This window comes from Candoia aspera, chromosome 1 (assembly GCF_035149785.1).
Source record: "Candoia aspera isolate rCanAsp1 chromosome 1, rCanAsp1.hap2, whole genome shotgun sequence".
Classification (NCBI taxonomy): domain Eukaryota; kingdom Metazoa; phylum Chordata; class Lepidosauria; order Squamata; family Boidae; genus Candoia; species Candoia aspera.
The window spans coordinates 320,762,948-320,782,939 of NC_086153.1; the positions used below are offsets into that span (position 1 = coordinate 320,762,948).

Sequence of the window (19,992 nt, forward strand, 5' to 3'; positions counted from 1 at the left end):
ATAGGTATTTTAGATAAACATTCTTCTCCTGGGAATTCAACTTCTTCTTACAGCACAAGGAAAAGGGGTGCGGTGGCACATATGTAGGCTTCAAGATCTTTTAATGAGATGGGTAAGAAATCATTTTTGAGTGGAGAATTTCATTGGTGGCATGGGAACACAGATGGGACAGGCTTGCAAGGTATGGGGTTGTGAAGACACCCATTCCTCATTTAAGAATAATTGGGGAAAGGGTGTCAAAGTCTCTGTTTTCCCCAAATAGTACTCGTAGAGAAGATTGGATTTTTCTCTTTATTACCAACAGTAGTGGAAAAGCGTTTTGAGTGGGAATGATGGGGTAGGGAACCATCGTGAGGAGTCCCACTGCTTTTCCCTGCTGCAAGTAATGTTCTTACATGCCTGCCAGCCAGCTAACGGCTGACCAGGCGGGCAATAGAGAAAAGTGGTCAGGGTTCATTCGAGCTCCACAGGCTACACAGAAAGGCTGAGCAGGCTGAGGACTGCATGCAGTCAAGAGGCTGCTTGTCTGTGCGGAACCCAGAGCTGAACACACCTCAGCTCTACCGAATCCATTTTCTTCTTTTTCCACTGACTTTGTTACCCAAGGCCCTCTCAGTCCACATATGCAGAACGTTTTATTTAAAAGGAGGGGTGTCTTGAAGAGTATGTTGAGGCAGACTGAGTTCCCACTTGGTTTTTTTTTTTAGATTAAAAAGAAATAGTTGTTTCCCTAAAATACTTTAGCTCTTGCACAGAGAGCTTATGAAACATCAGCCCAGAATGAACTGTCTAAAGCAGAGATTTCATTCCAGGCAGGCCAGGTTAGTCACCTGCTAAGGTGTAATGATCTTGCTTTGCCCCGAGGATCTTTGACTCCTCAGCAGTGATAGAACTTACCAGATGCATCTCTGCCTGCAGCAGTCTATGAATATAGTGTGTGTGTGGCGGTGTGGGGGTTCATTCACAGACAGCAGAAAAGGAGGTCCCTTCCCCACACTTTCTAACTTCTCTTCAAAAGAGATGCTTCTTGAAAGCGGCTAAATAACCACATTTACAACGCCTTCCAGGAGCGCCTTCCAGATTTTAGGAAAGCTCCCATTTAAAGGATGAGGATTACACTTGGCCTTGGATTGGCAAAAAAGTAGGGCGGACTAGGTTGAAAAACTACTTTTAATTGGATTTTTAATTTTAGATTACATTAGAAATGGTTCATAAGACTTTCCCCCCATGTAGTTAAACATTCCTCTCTTCTATCACATTAAACATTACAATTCATCTGCAATTCTTGGAGGAGCTTCTGGGGCTACGTTCAAAGCTCTGGGGGATCTTCCTGCAGACTTCAAGCTGCCGATTATGCACCCCCATTTTAGATTAAAAAATAAACTGAAACAAAGAGGATTTGGTAGTGTAATGGACAGAAGGAATAACTGTGAGGAAGAGCCGCTACCAAGACAACAGTCAGATAAAAGAAATCTGGGTCTGGGTCAGAACTGAAATCTGAGAAAGCATTTCAGACAAGACCCTCCCTAGTTCTCATGAAGGGGAGAGAGGGGGAAAGCACATTCAGACACCCAAGATTCTGTTACTACAACCTTATAGTAATAGTAGTAGCCTGCATGTCTTTGGTTTCCTAGTCTGTTCTACCTTGAAGGGCTGACAGGTAGACGCGTGTCAAAAAGATAAGATCAACATTGTCAGCCCTTCAAGGTAGGCCCGATCAAGAAATAAAGACCTCAGGGATTCCAGGAATATTACATTATTGTTGTAGGTATATTAATAGGATCTCGAAAACCTGTATAAAACCTTCACTATCCATTTTTAAGGACAACAAGGTTACGGTGGAGCTGTTCCGAGTGACACTTTCTACTTTCTCAGGCCTGAGCAACCATTTCACCTCTCCTACTTCCTTCTCTAGGTCAGAGCTAAACTTTTCTACTCGCATAGATCAGGAGGAAGAAAACAACCAAAAGGCCTAGAACAGCAGGAGCAGAGATCCTGGATGGCAAATTCTGGACTTGCATTTTTAAACATTTCTGTCAAGAACCTGAAGCACCTTCTGTACCCACCTGTTCAAGCATGTCCTTTGGCAGGTCCTCCTGTTCATCCATTGTTAAAATTGCACGTTTAATTTCATCATTTGATAGTTTAAGTCTGGAAAAGCAATACAACAGAATGTTCTGTTACATAAGCATGGCAGTCAGAACAGGAAGGTATCCAATACACCCAGTTCCAGGCTTGGTCTCAAGAAAAGCAGTAACATGAAAAGTTGACTATTAGAGACAAGAGACATGCCCCTCACCATAAGTCCCTCATAAATCATGGGTTGTTACAGGACTGGGTTGCCTACACCCCTCCTCCCATGAATTCAACCACATGAGCAATCACCTTTGGGGCGTACCAATGTAAACAGACAGATTTTAAATCCATGGGGAGGGGCATGTCCTGAGTCAAACCAAGTTTGAAGCTCTTGAAACATCTGAGGCCCTTCATTGAGCTTCTTGACAATCACAGCCTAAAACACTGATCAAGGGAAAAAAGGATAAGCAAGAACAGCAGGAATTCAAAACAAGTCATGGAAATAGGTAAGGAGGTTTCTAATACATTGCCTACGAAAGAGGCTGGAGGACATAATTCTTGGGGATGAGGTTGCAACCAGATGCTATCTATCCCTTATTTTCTTTTGGACTGACTACGAATGGTTGGTAAGGTACTTATAAGCAGAAAGACTTTCAGTTACAACCTCAGCCCCACCCCTTTCATCCAGGATATAGCACCAAAGACTAAAATTGAAAGATCAGTTAAAGAAACACATGAGCACCAGACTTTTTGAGAGTCCAGCTGACTTTTAAAAGAAAGTCCTTTCCTTAGTCATTATATTATTTTCATTTGTTATTCAATATATATCACAACTTTATTTTGTAGAATTCCAGGCAGCGTACATAATGCTCCCTCCTCCTATTTTCCCTACAATGACAATCTTGTAAGGTGGGTTGGGCTGTGTGTGTGTTAAACACTCTAAGACCACAGACCTAATTTAATAAATTAAATAATTATCTGGTTGTTTTGCCTGGTTTTGTTTTTTTATTTAATCTCTGGGGATCTTGGATCAGATATGGAATATCTATCTATCTATCTATCTATCTATCTATCTATCATATTACTGCAAAACTTGCTAAATTTCTAAATGTTAACTTTGTACTGCTTTTAATTGCCTTCATCCACTTTTTCTGGTCAGTTAATAAATGAGCATTAACAAACTTAAAGTGATTTGCATGTATGCATGTATACATGTCTGTGTGTGACAGAGTGGGGAGGGGGAGAAACTTAGAGCCTGCCTTTGACAGTGAAATGAATAATGAATTAGGGAAATGCATATTTTGTAAGAGGTTCTGTATCTCCCTCCAGGAAGTGGACTCTGCAGCCTGTCTGCCCTGTGGACTCGCAAGGGAATCGTTGCTGTGTCAGCATGATGGTCGTGTGGCTTTTATGTAAGGTGTGTGTGTGTGTGTGTGTGTTTGGTCCTCACACTCTAGGCCTGGAAAAACAAACACACACAAAACTCTGCATGAAGATGCCCTTAGAGAATACATATTGGAGGGGGTGGGGAGGGAGATAGGAAAGCTCTTCTCTGACAATGCAGGGGGAAGGAGGCCAGCAAAAGCAATAAGCCTGTCCAGAAAAACCACAATAATTACCTTTGTTGGCAGCAGCTGCTGAGCACAGACAATCTGAAGGGGAACTCAGTTACAGCACTGGCCGTTGCAAGGATTTAAATGATGGAACCTGTTGATGGGATGCGACAGCTTGCAAGAGGTGTTGGATGGGAGTGGGTAGCTTTGATGAGACAAACAGACAGCCGTATGAGGATGAAAAATAGGAGGGAGTGTGCATAGCTTAAAGATGTTCAGAAGTGGAGGAATACACTTTTGGGGTGGGGAGCAGAAAAAGTTTTTGACAGAAACTAAGGCAGTAACTTATTAGGAAACCTGATAAATCAGTGTTGCAGAGCAACTTTAAAAACTGGTATGTCATATAGAGTCTGGCAGGAATTGTATCCGGAGGAAAGAGAGAGCATCAGGTATTGACTAGTTATGCTTGAATATGAAAAGCACATGCCTATGTCAGGAAAAAGGGTGAGGCATAGCCAGTGGTGTGCTGATAAATACGTAACAACTGGCTCTGCTGGCTCCATTGACACTGCTGGCTGCATGGGTAGCTGCCAAACAGCGGGCTGGGGGACTAGGCATCATGGCTCAGCTGAAAAGTCCAGAACATTTAACCATCAGCTGTCACGAGCAGGTAAGAGCTGGCTCTAGCACATCACTGGGTATGGCAAATCTAGGTCCCCCTACCAAAATCTGACTCCTCAATATCTTTTTCAATGGCAACACCATTGCTTTTATCTGTATGGAAAGCAGTACTCTCATCTCCTCAGAAAAGAGAGGGGGAGGGAAGGTGAATACAGATCTATCACTGAATAGGAAATCCCAGTATGTGTGCGAAGAGTGCGAAAGGCATCAGGATTCTCCGTTTCCATGAGGAAGCTGGAATGGTGAAGTCGCTTGGAGAGAATTTCTAATCAGAGAGTTGAGAGGGAGATGCCTGAGAACTGAATTAGATGAAGCACAGGTATTCTGGGCTCCCTCTGAGAAAGATCAAAGCATCAGTGAAACAATATTAACCCCCCGAGATGGATTGAACTGAGATGCAAGGCTGGGAATCTAAGCTGCCCAGGCCATTTTCAGGACCGCTATTATGGACATTGCTGGTGAAGGAGAGGGGGAAAAGGGCCCATGCAGTACTGAATCTCTTTGGTTTCCAATCAAGAAATCCAGAAGAGAACTGCCTTAGCTTTCTGGGCTTTTATGGTAGGGTTTGCTGGTGCCCTTTCAGTTTAGCAGGATTTTGTATTATAGAGTAGAACAATAAACACCAGAGCATAATCTTTTAGTCTCAGAGTGGTTCTGTGCTCTATATCCTGACAGCCACTATTTTATCTTCTGGGATAGTTGAAGAACATGAAACACGTAAAGATTTGAAAACTGGGTCTTGAACATACAGGAAATTAAGGAATATGCAATTAATTAAGGAACTTCGTCAGGCCTGACCAGCACCATTTCCATTAGAAGAACAGTGCTGGATCAGACTAGCTTTATCTAATCCAGCACTGGATTTCTCCCAGTGGCCAAAGAGGTCCTTTTGGGAAGCTTATAAATAGTTAATCAAGGCAATCTAACTCAGGTGCAAGGAACAATGTCTAGGTTTGTTCAATACAGTCTAAGAACCAACCCCAAAATGCAAAACCATATATGGTCATGCTGCATTCATAGGAAGGAGGTAGGGGGGATGGAACAGCAAAAATATTTCCTAGCTTGAGAAGAAATCTAATATGACCTCACTGTCCAACCATTTTTCCCAGAGCTAGAGATCAAGGCAGAAAGAGATAAAGTATCTAGCAAGGCCGAACTTTTCAGAGATGCATGCCAACAATATCTGGTTTGCTTTATAAATGTGCAGAATAAATAAGGAGCTGGCCTGGTGATCATGTGTAGAAATCTTTTATTAACACAACAGTGCAAGAAGAAAAGCAGTTACAGTGTGTTTCGACTGTAACTCTCCAGATATTAGACATGGTCCTTCTAGATGAAGAGATGCAGAACTGGCTTATTCACAATATATGAATCTCAAGCTCAAATTTATCCTCACAGCCAGTAGGAGGCTAGCCTGAGAGAAACACAATGGGATCAGCATCTTTGGCCCTCTTCACACCATCCCCACTACAAATAATTCCTGCTGATCTCCTTTGCCACATTTGAAAGCAGTGTAGTGCATGTAGGTCAATGCATTTTTAACAGGCAGAGAGGGGGGAAATTTGTGCATAATGACAGTGGCTGGAATAGTGGATTCCCATTAAACTTTAATCAGGCAATCTTCAATTCTAGGTGCTGCACTATTCTGGATTATGCATTGAGTCAATTCTGGTGCAAGGATGACAATCCACCTAAAATAATTAAAACTTTTAGACACGTGATATTGAGAACAGAATTAGAAACCTTTGCTTGTGAACAAAGGTTTGTTCAAGACTACCAGGGAAGGTGGAAAACAAAACATTTATGAGATGGTCATTCAAACATACATTGTTGCTGCCCTTTTTGCAATTCAGAAGCATGATTTTTTGAACTGGGTGGTTCCATATAGACATTAGGATTTAAGCTTAAGGATCTGTGGAGCAGCCAAAATCTGGTCTGCATATCGTATCTCTGTAGCTATTGTTTGCATTTTTTAAAATGCTGGACAATCTAAATTTGCAGTTGTACATGATTCTCCCTAATACATGCTGTATTTCTACATATGACGTTCTTTTAGGGATAAATCTGTTCCAAAGTACACTTTTTCGAGCCAATTTTTCAGCAGAGTGCAAATGGATGCCAGAAGACCTCTTTTCTTGCTGCAACAATGGAGTTCCTCTTTTTGGGTTGACTCCATTTTAGACCCCCCTAGCAATCCATTTCTTTTACATCCCCTACAGTATTTGTGGCCCCTGAGAGCCACAACCTCCATGAATCTGTCTAATCCCGCTACAGACATATGCATAATCTCTGTCCATCTCTGTAAAAGAAAATAAATATAAAGAGGTGTGGTCATCAAAGAGTCTTTCAATCTTTCAGAGAATATCTTATGGAGAAAGGCTTAGTACAACTGGTTCTTACGAAATAAAGGAAATGCACCAGTGATACCTTGAGAGCAGAATATTGCAGTTCTGAGCTCTCCGACCATCTATTACTGAAAGCTCCTTGACTTTATGCCTGGAACTCAGTGTGTCATCAAGGGAGTCTTCTTTCTACAAGAGGTATGAAAAGAATCCATTAATAAGTAGATGCTCATTGGTATTTTAGAAGTTCCAGCACATGCCAGTACCCCAAACATCAATCAAAAAAGCTGTACTGAGGCAGACGATTAAAATCCAGAGCCTGTAACTGAAACACAATCAGCTGTTTCATAAATTGGAATGTTATCCAGGAGGGGGAAAAAAAGGCTATTGGTTACAAGTGTATAAATATTTATCCAGATGGAAAGATTTAAGAACCCACAAATATACAGACTGTGAGGAACACGGATAGTCTTTTCCTAACATGACATTTTATTTAGAGTTGGTTGCTATCAGCTGGGACATTGCAAAGGAAACTTTTGATGATGATTTTAAATGGAAGAGCCATTGTTCAGTGGCAGAATACCTCCCTCATATGCAAAAGGTCCCAAGTTCAGTCTCTAATATTTCCAGTTGATATATTTAACAACCTGAGGTATATAACAGCCTGGGTATGGCAGACTTTTGCCTGCCAAGGCAGATATTACTGGCGTAGACAGAAAGCTATTCCAACTCCAGATAAAGCTCCTTCACCTTCAATATTGAACGATTATTTGCCAAGTCAGACTTGGCATCTAGTCCTTTATTGTCCTTTCTGCCTGGCACAAACTCTCCAAGATTTTCAACAGGAATATTTCCAAATCTGGTATCAGAGATCTTTAACATGGGACACTCTGGGTGCAAAACAGATGCTCTACTATGGATCTGCTCTTCAACAATTGTAACTTATGAAAAAGTGGTAGGACCATGATTCAGTTACAAGGGAGTAACACTGGGTAGGTACGAATCCAAGAATAGACAGGTATAAATAGATTCAGTGGGATAGCAGTCTTTTCCAATCTCATGCCCTGTCAAACCCAGCCAGGATGTCATTTAAGGTTGATAACAGATGGCATCTAACATAGCATCTGGAGGATCCTGGAGTGGAGAAAAGTTGGTTTAACTTAACTAACAACTGTTTGGTTGCAGCCACAGAAGGAATTTGGGATATTCATCCAAGTCTTTTTGAAAATCTGAGATAGTACAACCCAAATCTCAAGTTGGTTCAGCACACACACACACACACACACACACACTTATAAAGTTTCTTTGGCAGCAATACGGTAGTTTGTCATTACCTTCTTCCAGGAATTTTTTTCTACAGTCTAGACCAGTGTTTTTTAAACTTGGCAAATTTAAGATGTGTGGACTTCAACTTAAAGTTGCCAAATTTGAAAAACACAGCTAGCCTACTGCCCTAGAATCCATGTACTAGCCACTGTAGACCCTGCTTAGCTTGAAAGGGTCAGCCAGATGCTGCCATCTGCTGAGAAAGATACACGGACACACACAGAGAGAAATATATATGCAGAAAGCACTCTTTGACAAAGCCATGTACTTATGATTACCTTATACATTATATCCCTTGGCAATATACCTGAATATTCACAAGGTCTTTCAAAACTAAAGAAATTAATTCTATCATTCCCCACTGACAACCCCTGCCCTTCCTGAATGAACTGAGGACTCTGTGTAATGAAACAAAGCATTGGTCAATTGGAAAAATAAATGCAGGTAGTCCTTGACTTACGACCATTCGTTTAATGATGGTCCGAAGTTATGATGGCCTCGGAATGGGCGCTTTACACCTGTAAAGCACTTCTGAGTGTCACAAAATGTTGCACCACCCTCTGCGGTCACATGATCACATTTTGGGCGCTTGGCAACTGGCTCGCATTTATGACTGGTTGCAGCATCCTGCAGTTATGTGATCGTATTTTGTGACTTTGCCATTTTCCAGCAAAAAATGCCCATTGGAAAAGCTGGATTCACTTAACAACCATAGTGATTTGCTTAGTGACACTTGATTCAGTTAATGGCCACCATAAAAATGGTCATAAAATTGGGTCCAGTCACATGGTGATTCGACTTATGACTGCAACAACTTATGATGGAAATTCTGATCCTAATTGTGATTGTAAGTTGAGGACTACCTGTAAACAGTATGCAAAAAATAGATGAGAATAAGTAAAAAATAAGTTACTACTACCCAAGAACATTAGACTGATTTTAAATTTTCATAGTATTGGAACTGCTGAATGAGAGCTAAGACTTCAGTATTATATTTCTGCTATAAATGAGTTTATTTTTAAAATTGGGTTCTTTAGTTCTTCCATATATGTGAGGCCACATTAACACTGTCCCCAAGTGTAAACCACTGAACGATTTGTTAAATAATTCTGAATGGTTAAAAAAAAAACCCTACTAATCCCAGTCCTCTTAATACTTTAAAAACAGCAAAACTGCATTTAATTGATCAGGTGACCATATCAGCACAAACCACTCGCTCATCCAGCTGAAGATTTGGGCAGAAGCAAACTTACCTGTCTGGAGTTATTGTTCACAAAGAAGTCCTACAGCCAGAGCAGAAGCATGGGGATAGGCGGGAAAAAAGTGTGCAGTTCAGTGGCCACAGCAAAAAAAAAAAGGAACAACCACAAAACAAAAACAGAGAGAAGAGTCAAAGTACAGTTGGGAAGGATATATATGGTGCAGTTTGTGAACAAGAAACTAAACAATCTCCACAGCATTTCGGATATACCAGCTGTGGCCATCATAATGCAATCCGGGAAGCATGGTACAATAGAGATTAGCAAAGGAATACAACAGAGGGGAGCCGTGTAAAAATCAGAGGCAGGCAACAGACACTGGGTAAGATGCAGTTTCATTCATCAGTCATGCACATTTCAACGGGAGGGGTGGGGGAATGGAAACCATGCTAATGAGGGATTCAGCAAGGATTGTTTCCTATAGGCAAGTTTGCACAACTCCTGTTTGAAGCCAGCATTTCAGAATCTTAACGAGTTCTGAACGAGTTAAATGAGGTTGCTGCCCTTTCCGCAAAGGTCAGCAACACCACCTCTTCCCACATCCGAATGCTTGCACACAAGTGTCTCAGTAACAGTGTTAATAGAGTGGAGAACCACCACAGAGGAACAGCAAGAATGCAACTCTGATACAAAAGAACTGCCCACTGTCTTGGTGCAGCCTTGGATGAAAAACAGAAACAAAACAAAAACAAAAAACCCTTGCCTGGAATTATCAGTATCAGGAATTTCTATGATAGTGTCCGTGATTGGTTTCATATGCATTACAATAGTGACCGACTGAAGTCCATACTTCTTAAAGTCGCCAAGGTTGAGAAATACTGGAAAAGTTGCAGGGTTAGCACAGAATATTATTAACAAGCCCATTTTCCCAAACATGGTTGGTAGAGACTGAACTGAATTCATGCACAACGGTATTATTAATGACAGCTTTGCCAATTATCTCTTAGAGATGACACATTTCTAAAAGCAAAATGTTCAATGTCCAACAACTGAAAAGGGAACATAATGCCCGACAGCATTTTGAATAGCTAAATATAAATACTTTAATGCTGTGTGAAAATGATGCTTAATGCTCCTCTTCTCACCAGGCACCCAGAGAGACTGAGAGCAGATATGCTCTCAGGTAGAACCAGGCCTGCCAAGCAGTCAGATTTTACAGCCTTCATTTCTGCCTTACCCACACAAGACTGATTCGAATTTTGGTAGATGGAACAATGTTGCTCAACCTCTCTAGGCTGCACTGTGGCCCTACCTGTGTAATCTCTCACAGAAGTTAGTAACATGGTAACAGTGGGTGCATACATGCTTGGTGGGCCCTGAACACAATATATAACTTAATGAAGAGATCTCACCATTTGTCCCAGGCATCCTCTATGTCAGGGTTTCTCAACCTTGGCAACGTGAAGATGGATGGACCTCAACTCCCAGAATTCCCCAGCCAGCCATTTTGTCTGAGGAATTATGGGAGTTGAAGTCCACCCATCTTCAAGTTGCCAAGGTTGAGAAACACTGCTCTACATGTAAGGATTTTTGTTGCTTTTGGTGAGCAAATGGTGATAGCTGGGACAGAAGTTGATACATATTTGTGTCCTTGTGGATGTGAGATGGGTAGGGTTTGTATTTTTATACAATTTTAACAATACATGTGTTTATATATTTGTATAGGGATACATAGGAAGACAGTTAGGTGAATGAGGGAGATGTGTCCCTGTCTCTGTGGACATATATAATTGTATCTACATGGGTAATGGGGAAGTTTATGTGCAGTATGTATGGTTTTGCGTGTGTATAAGAGGGAGAGAGAAAGAGAGTACATGTTCACAAGTATGCTGGAAGGTGTTCCCCAAACACCTGTCCTGCTTCAAAATGTAATGTATCTCAGATTTAAAAGCTGACTTCAGGAGCCAATCCCAATGCGCTGGCCCTGTATCCCCAGGACTGAAAGCTTTTGAGTTTGAGCAGGACATCTAACACAGGGATTGCTTAATTTGTTCTCTCTGTTCTCAACTGCTTCCCTGGATCCTGACCTTTCTGTCTCAGTCCACTATTCTGTTCCCATGACCCCGTGATTTCAGCTTATTTTCTTCATAATCAATTTTTAATTCATTTGGAGGATCAGCATCTTCCACTGTAGCAAAAAAAGTCCCCCTGAAACTCTCTATTCTTGTAAAAAAAAAGAGTTTTTAAGAGTGCAATGCAATAGTGTTACTAATATTATCATTCTTTTTTCTATTATATCTGAATGCTACATTCAAAATAATATTGATAGTTAATTCCCCTTTTGTCTAGCAAACTGCACCTTTGGAGAAAGTGAACACTGCAGATTTGTGGTTACATTCAGATAATTATAAACTGTCCGGAGAGCTTTGGCTATTGGGCAGTCTAAAAAAAAACTTAAATTCTCATTACTCTTTTCCTGAAGCAGAGTAACCAAATTCCTAGGTGTCCTGTATGAACACTCTTGTGTAGCAATAACTGCTCAGCCTGGTCAAATACTGAGGATAACAAAATGAATCCGTTCACTCTCAACAAAATTTTACCAGCTATTTAGTAGGCATAGCAAAAAGAATGGCCAGCTGTGCTAGCAGGCTGGATTTCCCAACACTTTTGGCATGTGCATGCAGAGAACTGCAATTCTAAAAAGAGTTGCAAGGCAATTCTACACTATGCTTTTGCTTTTTATCCTCCTGACAATTTTAAAACAAGAATTTTATGTGCAGTCATCTTTTCTCCTACTTGACGAAATTCATATTTTAGTTTTTTGCCAAAGCTATATTAAATACACAACTGGAACAGTAAAGTGTGAATTTGACATAAATATGCAATAAGTACTACAGTATTTACTGGCTAAGTTCATGCAGTGCTAAGGCACAATGTAGTATGTCTGCTTTTGATTTAGCATATTGTATAAACCCAACTGTGTAGGTTGTAAACCATGGTTTATGGTTTAGTTGCTATAGCAACCCGGCCAATTAAAGTTAATCAACTAATCACAGTTAAGCAAACCATCACTTTGCTCAATGGGAACCCAATCCCTGGATAATACACCTACTTTTTGCTTCTATAATATTATGAAAAAATGAAATGGCCTTGAATTTTGATGTTTATTCCTTAAAGGCAGAAAATCTGAATGCATTTTCCACACTCCCTTAACAGAAAAACCAAAGTAGGCCTTTTCTTTACCCCTTTATGAAAAAATTGCTTTTCTTTATAGATCCAAGAACAATGCAGTGTCATTAACACAGCTTTCCCACCCTTCCAATGGAAGGCTTCATATAAAATGCCTAAAGCTGTTTTAAAGCTTTAAATGTGCTGATATGAAACTTATTTTCAGAGGAAATAAGATGCAGAGTTCCTGACACCAAGTTTATAACTAGAGGTATATACAACAAGGTTATAAAACAGAAAGAAGAAGGATGCACATTAATTGTATGTGAAGACCTACATGTATATTGCATGGCATAATCGATACAGATTTTACTTCTTCCTGAGCAATTGAGACTATGATCTATACTAGTCTTCTCCAGCAAGGTGCTTGGTTAATGTGTTTGAATGACAACTTCCAGAATCTGCAGTCAGCATGGCTGAAATAATCTTAAAGTTGTAAATGGTACAGTTGTTAATGCCCTGGAATTGAGTTTGACTCCTGGTGACTCTACCCATCAGTTTCCTTGGCCATGTTATACAAGTAGTTTGCCATTACCACCTACTGGGATTTTTCTTTTGTTTGTTTACTTCCTAATCCAGCCAACAACCTTGGAATTTCTAGGTGGTTCACCATCCAAGTATTAAGCAAGGCCAATGTGTCTTCTCTTAAACATCAGCCAAGGTCCCTGAAATTAAGGAAGGGTAGTTCAGATCATGTGGATAGACCAAAGATTCCACTGCACATTCCACTCACCTGTCCTGTATCTCAAAGCTAGAAACTCCTTATGAGGTCTCTGGCAATATGACAAAAAATATCCCAAAGTGCCTAGGATGATTCCAAGGGAATTCTAGGGCACATCTTTATATGGAACTTGTCAAGGCTTGCCAATCTTGCTGGGGCCTGCTATGAGACTGTTTCTTAGAATCTTCTGTTCCTTTGCTAGGGGAGTCTGAGGAAAGGAGACATCTTCTTGTTTGGGATGGAGCCAAAGGTTCTAATCCACAGCACACATTTTGTGGCCTCCTGTTTGTTTGATTACCAAAAGCTCAGGGACAAAGCTGATGGTTTGGGTTTGGAGTCTTCATGAAACTGTTTTTCTGATACGCAAAAGCTCCAGATAGATGTACTGGTGTAGCATACAGCAGTTCTCCATCTGAGACATACAGTACAACGGTATTGAATTATCCAGGCTTACTTCAATGCATCTTTCTAAGCCTTTAAATGAGAAGCCCTTTAAATGTTGGTGAACGCCCAGTTTTCCTCTCCATTCTCCATGGAGTGCTTGGGGTGCTGGGAGTTGTAATTCAACATAATGTCCCGTTCTTAAGATGAATAGAAGAAGCCTTGATTAAGGTGCTTTGGTTTGTAGAGCGAGAGTCATAAATAACACGCTGCCAGGCCTTTCTTATTGTAGTCAGTATTGGGAATCAGTTAACCTCTGAGATCTTCCTTGGGGCTTCTTTGGCAATTAAAAAAGTGTACAAATGTCTCATGATTTCTTTTCTTTTGAGGCTATGCTTCAAGAGCATGTTAAAAAGCAAAAGGGATATTCTACTGTACAGATCTAATCAGATGTGATCCAAGAGAGTCCTAAACCATTACCAGAATTCCACAAAAGCAGCATACAGTATGGCATGTGACTGATAAAACTTGCTGCATTAGACGCAAAACTTACAGAACTGTATGATTATTACTGTTGGGGATGTTTCGCATACTTGCTTTAACCCAAATCATTGAACTGAAATAATTCTATCAATCCAAATATAACCATTTTCAGCAAATGTGTTTAATTCTTTCTTAAATAAATTATACTTGAAAAGTTTTTTAAATATTTTCCTTTCTTCCACCTCTTCTTTTTTCTTTGTATGGTACTTCCAGCAATTTAAGGGAAATCTGTTCTATTTTTACTTGTGAAAATTTACATACTGCAATATTGTGCAGTTCTAAATTCTAATTTATGGATGTTTCGCATACTTGCTTTAACCCAAATCATTGAACTGAAATAACTCTATCAATCCAAATATAACCATTTTCAGCAAATGTGTTTAATTCTTTCTTAAATAAATTATACTTGAAAAGTTTTTTTTAATATTTTCCTTTCTTCCACCTCTTCTTTTTTCTTTGTATGGTACTTCCAGCAATTTAAGGGAAATCTGTTCTATTTTTACTTGTAAAAATTTACATACTGCAATATTGTGCAGTTCTAAATTCTAATTTATTTACTGTTATACTACGCTTATATATACTGTATGTAAAATTAAAGCAACAAAATCAATAGCTGAAGCCTTTTTGATTTATGCATTTATTTTATTTTAAAGAAAGTCCAGTACAAGTGTCAAGAATGTAAATAAATTTATAGTTAAAAGTTGTGGGAAGAGCTGTTCTTTCTTTCCCTCATGTTTTACAGAGACATGTTAGTAGACAATTGGCGGCACAGTGCCAAAACTACTATCACTGTTTTTTCCCCAGTTTTGCAAATAAGCATGCAAGAATTTGTTTCCCCAAAGTATAAGAACTGCTTACCAAAATTTATGCTAATCTTTCCTGCACAAATATTTACAATTGAAGAAAAAGTGTTTAGTGTACCTGAGTCTAGCTCAGAAAATCCAAACTGTCCCAATCCAAACTAATTAACATAGGGTGTTCAATCTGCTAGATGTTGCTCCAGAACAGTCATACTCCATTATTTAACATTTATTTAAAAGATGCATATGTCATGCTTCAACAATTTTAGGGCTATTTGCAAAAGCCTGAAAAATATCTGATTAAATAGCAGTATCAAAATAAATCTAGCCATATCTGGATGGAAAAAGGGTTGCATCCCTTGCTATTCAGCCACCATCAAAACTACAATCCTGTTGGTACAAATTCTGTACCAACCCTCCAGAGCATAAGAAATGCCTACTGAATCAGGCCAAGACAATTTAGTCTAGTGTTCTAAGTTACCAGTGCATTTAGAAAAGGCATTATAGAGCCTCCAAGACACAGTCCTCCAAGATTTGCCTAATACCTTTTCAAAAACTCTTGTCAATCAGTGATTATTATCAGATATGAGGGCAGTACATTCCTGTTTAACAATGGAAGATCCAGTGGTACACATCAGGTCTAGGGAAAGTGGAAGAAAGGGAAATCCCATTTCAAAAACAGACATCTACTTTCATAATTTTATTGTAAACCGCCCAGAGTCCCCCTTTTAGGGGGAGATGGGCGGTGATAGAAATGTGAATAATAAATAAATAAATAATATTGTTTCACGGCAGTATGAAAGCTGAAGCGGACTATTGAAAATCTTGTTCCCTTCAATAGTGTGTGTTTTAGCAACTCCTCAGACCTCTTCTGACATAAGGACCCTGAACACCTTCTGCAAGTGAAGCTGGCTTATCTACTTCTGAGTTTTTTTAGCATAGTTAAGCAGTGCTTTCTTTTGCTTTGGCAGAATACTTAAATAAAAAAAATACTACATATTTTTTGGAATAAAAAAGCCAAATCTCTCTGTGGTTCTATGATTTTATCTAGATAGTTATGCCAAAGCAAACACCAAACATTTTAACCAAAGACAGGGGGAAAAAAGGGTTTTCTTCTTATTGAACAGTCAATGATGTATTAATTTGTTAGGGTAACTGTTGCTGTATGTGTGTGCATTTAAAACGTGATTATGCCTTACAAATATTTCAGTTTAAATTACTGGGGAATTTAAGCTTTCAAATCAGTAACTGCAATGCTGCCTAAATTACCTGAGGGACCGTCTTTTCCCAGTTGTTTCTACCTGTCCAATCCGGTCTGGCAGGATGGGCCTGCTCCGGGTCCCGTCAGCCAAGGAATGTCGGCTGGCGGGGACCAGGAGATGTGCCTTTTCTGTCGTGGCGCCTGTCCTCTGGAACATCCTCCCTCCTGAGATTAGGATGGCCCCGACCCTTTTGGCTTTTCAGAAGGCCTTGAAGACCTGGCTTTGTGCCCAGGCCTGGGGCCCTGAGTGTATGAAGGGCCCCATTTCATCGTTGTGCTGACACTGACAGATTTTAATATCTCTTGGCTGTATTTATATTTAATTGTTTTGTATTGTTTTAATTGTTTGACTCTTTTTTATTATTGTTAGCCACCCAGAGTCACTGGTTTGAGATAGGTGGTTATATAGATTGAACAAACAAACAAATTCACTGGAGATTTCATAAAAGCACCGCTGTTCTTTGCATGTGATACACAATGAAGGGCTGCTTCAGAAACAGGAACAACCCTATGCATAACAATCCTGTGTAGAAAGTATCAGGTCACTTGTTCATATATTTCCAGGCTTCTTTAATGCAAGTGAGCCTAGTTCTGGAATACTTATTAGTAAGGATGGGTATCCTAGATCTTCCTATTACACAGAAATATAGTACAACGAACACAAGCACAGACTAAGCATTGGAGTCCATGTATACCTCTTAACTGGCTTATGTGTGAAACAGCCCTACCTAATCTCTAATATCTAATATGCCTTCTCTCAACCCAATTAAGTAGGGTAGAAGTGACTACACAAAATAAAGTGTTTAGAATTCACTACTGCAGCAAAAAAAAAAAGCTTCTAAATTGCATGACATTTTGGTTCCCCTTTGTTAAATGTGTTCAAAGGAAAGTCAAATAGCCATCTGTTGGGGATGTTTTAATTTGATTCCCGTACTCAGCCAAAAGTTGGGATTCAGAGGTGTAAATTGATCCTTTCAGATCCATAATATCAATACTGACAGAAATTAAGAACAAAAATTCCTCTTAAAGTAAAGTTTAGCCCTAGATAACTTTTGACAATGGGCCTTGCTCTTAAATTGGTGCTATCTCTCCCTGGATTAGTAACAGGAAGAGATAAAATCTGCAGTTTCTAAGGGTTTTTGAGTTGATGCTGCTGCTTCCCTGAGATGGTACTTGAGTCTTCAATCTTCAGGAGACCAAGAAATTATTCCAGCAGGCTAGACAAAGCTAATTATTTTTAGCATTATAAATCCTCAGTAGATCCTGCTTCACTCCGCTGTCTTTTGTTAAAATTGATTTTTTATTTCCCACTTGTCAGATTCTAGGAACAAATCTCTTCAGCTGAACAGGCCAATAAATAAAAGGATCAATTTACACCAATATGTGCTTTCAGGAAACAATCAGGTAGCGAAGTAATGTTGAGGACAAGCCAACCATGAAAGAAAATCCAGACAGGTCTGTGAAGTGTAGTGTGGATTTCTGCTATTCCCCTCTTATTTTTTTGTATATGTTTCTGTGACAAGTGAGTACACACAACTCCTCTTCTAGGTCTGCCTTTCAAAAGGCAAACATAGACTGAAGTAATGCTTGAAACAAGCCCTGTCAAATTGGCCACATGAGGTCCAGTTCACATGTTATATAGGAAATAAGTGTTGCAGTTTCCAAAGACCCCATAAACATACTGCAGAAATTAAGAAATAGTGATTTCTTAATTAAAGAAATAAAATCACCCCTGCAGAACAAAGACTTCTAATAATGGGGAAAAAATTCACATGCACATCTGTTAGTTTTAGCCATTCCCAGCAATTTTGTTATCTGACAACATTACTCAAACATGCTTGAACATTAAAATGCATAGCCAGGTGCCACATACATTTGCCAACACCTTCATCATCAGATTACGTACCAACAATGAAAACCACCAACGTGGACATGCTGAGGTGCATTCACCCAGTTAAGATAACACACATTCAAATAATGTTACTTATGAAAACACTATAATAAAATAGCACATTCCAATTATTGCCTAATGGAGAAAGTTTGGGTTACCTGCAGATCTTGGACACACACATTACCTGTTGCCTTTGGTAAGCAGAGAACGTTCTTTCGAGGTCTTCAAGATCTAGCACCTTAAATACCTTGGCATCATCAACGCCAGTCCACACAGTGCCTTCCAGCTTGTTCTGGGATGGTGGGAAGAAGGAAGAAGCATCACTGTGACTTTTTCAACATACTACATTTCAATACATTCAAATGAAACCGTATGCTATAAATACGGCTCATACATAGCATTTCATGTAGTTAGTGAAAATAAGTATGAAATGACTTTGATGTACCCTCCAGGCAAATGAAATAATTTTAAGTTGCAGAAAAATACAGCACTTCCAGGATAGTTAAGGACATAAAAGCAGCCCAGTTGGATCAGGTGAAGAAGGTCTCCCTCATCTAGCATTATGTTTTGAAAAGGAAGAGTCACTGGAAAACTTTATACAAAGATATAAAGGCAAGGCTATCCTATGTTTATCCCCAGCATAGCCAGCTGGGAATTGATAATGGGAGCCCAGCCCCAATAATTTTTTTTACCTGCACTCTTAATTTATTTTAAACCTGGGAATCAATTTTGGTGTGAGGGGATAGCCATTATTTAAAGTGTACTTTTTGCAACTGTTGCATACTGCTTTAATAAATAAAAATAGCAACATCAATGTTTATTTCATTTGCTTTTTGCCCTGCCCTGTGTTGCAGGGTGGGCCATTTGGAAGGGAGTGGGGCTTCTGGCCTGAACACTGTTGCCCCCCGTTCTACTGTTCATCAGTCCTAAAGGGAACGAACGGAACAGATTCCTTACCTCAGGCAACTTGCACCAGTTGAAGGACTTCAGCGCATGTGTGGGCTGTGGGATGTTTTTCCTTTTGAGCGCTGATCCCAAAGGGGCTCCTGGGGCTGGAGTCAGGCCACCAACTGGTGGGGGCCCTGGGGGAGGGGGAGGGCCCCCAGGAGGAGGGGGTGGGGGCGGAGGGGGTGGCAGGATTCCACCAGGAGGAGGGGGTGGAGGAGGAACTGGGAGAAGAGATCCTAGAGAGGCTGTGGGTAAGGGCCCCCCAGGGGCACCAGGTGGCAGAGGGGGTCCTCCAGGTACTGGACCACATATTGCTCTCTGAAATAAAAGGAGAAAACACAGTTGCTCTAGGAATCGCAGGCAAACTCAAAGATCAAGCCATGCAAGATGGCATTTAGGATATCCATGAGGATAAAACTGTTCACAATATATAAATCCACCATCAATAAAATTGCAATGAAATGATAATATGGAAATATTAAGGTCTCCCCAGTGCACACTTGGATTATGGAATATTTCAGCAACAGGAAAAGGAAAAGGAAAGCAGGAAGGGATGTCCCCAGCCCAGGGTTTTTCAAACTGTGTTCCGTGGAATCCCAGGGTTCTGCAAGAACTTGATGGGTTCCATGAGAGATTAAGAGCGGGGTGGGGGGGAGTTCACTTGAATGCTGGCCAGGGGCCTCTATAGCAATTTTTCCAACGTATAGCAGAAAAGATAGCATGTGTCAGCGGCATGCAGAAGCTCTGCCTCTTGATTAGGGGTTCTGGGAATTTTGTTAAAACTAATGGATGCTGAGGCCTGAAAAAGTTCGAAGTCCCCTGCTCTGGCCAATCAGAGAAGAGCTCTCTCTTCTGCTCCTCCCCATGGTGCTTATTGCTGCCTTTGGGTGAAGCAATGACTCTTTCCTGCAGACAATGCTCTATGAAGTGTGCAGCGAGAAGGCTGTTTGGGGGTTAAGCGGAGAGGAAATAAACAAGTGAGTGAAAATATGGCAGAGGATGATATTCTGATTTAACTGTTCACATTTCCAGAGCGCTGTTG

At 40.2% G+C, this 19,992-nt stretch overlaps 1 protein-coding gene across 1 annotated transcript in view; it reads right to left on the reverse strand.

The window, feature by feature from the left end:
- DAAM1 (dishevelled associated activator of morphogenesis 1) overlaps positions 1 to 19,992 on the reverse strand; it is a 164,297-nt gene that overhangs the window by 19,464 nt on the left and 124,841 nt on the right. The window contains exons 14-18 of the mRNA XM_063290469.1: positions 18,960 to 19,268; positions 18,187 to 18,294; positions 9,232 to 9,261; positions 6,738 to 6,841; positions 2,067 to 2,151 (exon numbers count right to left, since the gene is read on the reverse strand). Coding sequence (XP_063146539.1) covers positions 2,067 to 2,151; positions 6,738 to 6,841; positions 9,232 to 9,261; positions 18,187 to 18,294; positions 18,960 to 19,268 — 636 coding nt within the window. The remainder of the gene's footprint in view (positions 1 to 2,066; positions 2,152 to 6,737; positions 6,842 to 9,231; positions 9,262 to 18,186; positions 18,295 to 18,959; positions 19,269 to 19,992) is intronic.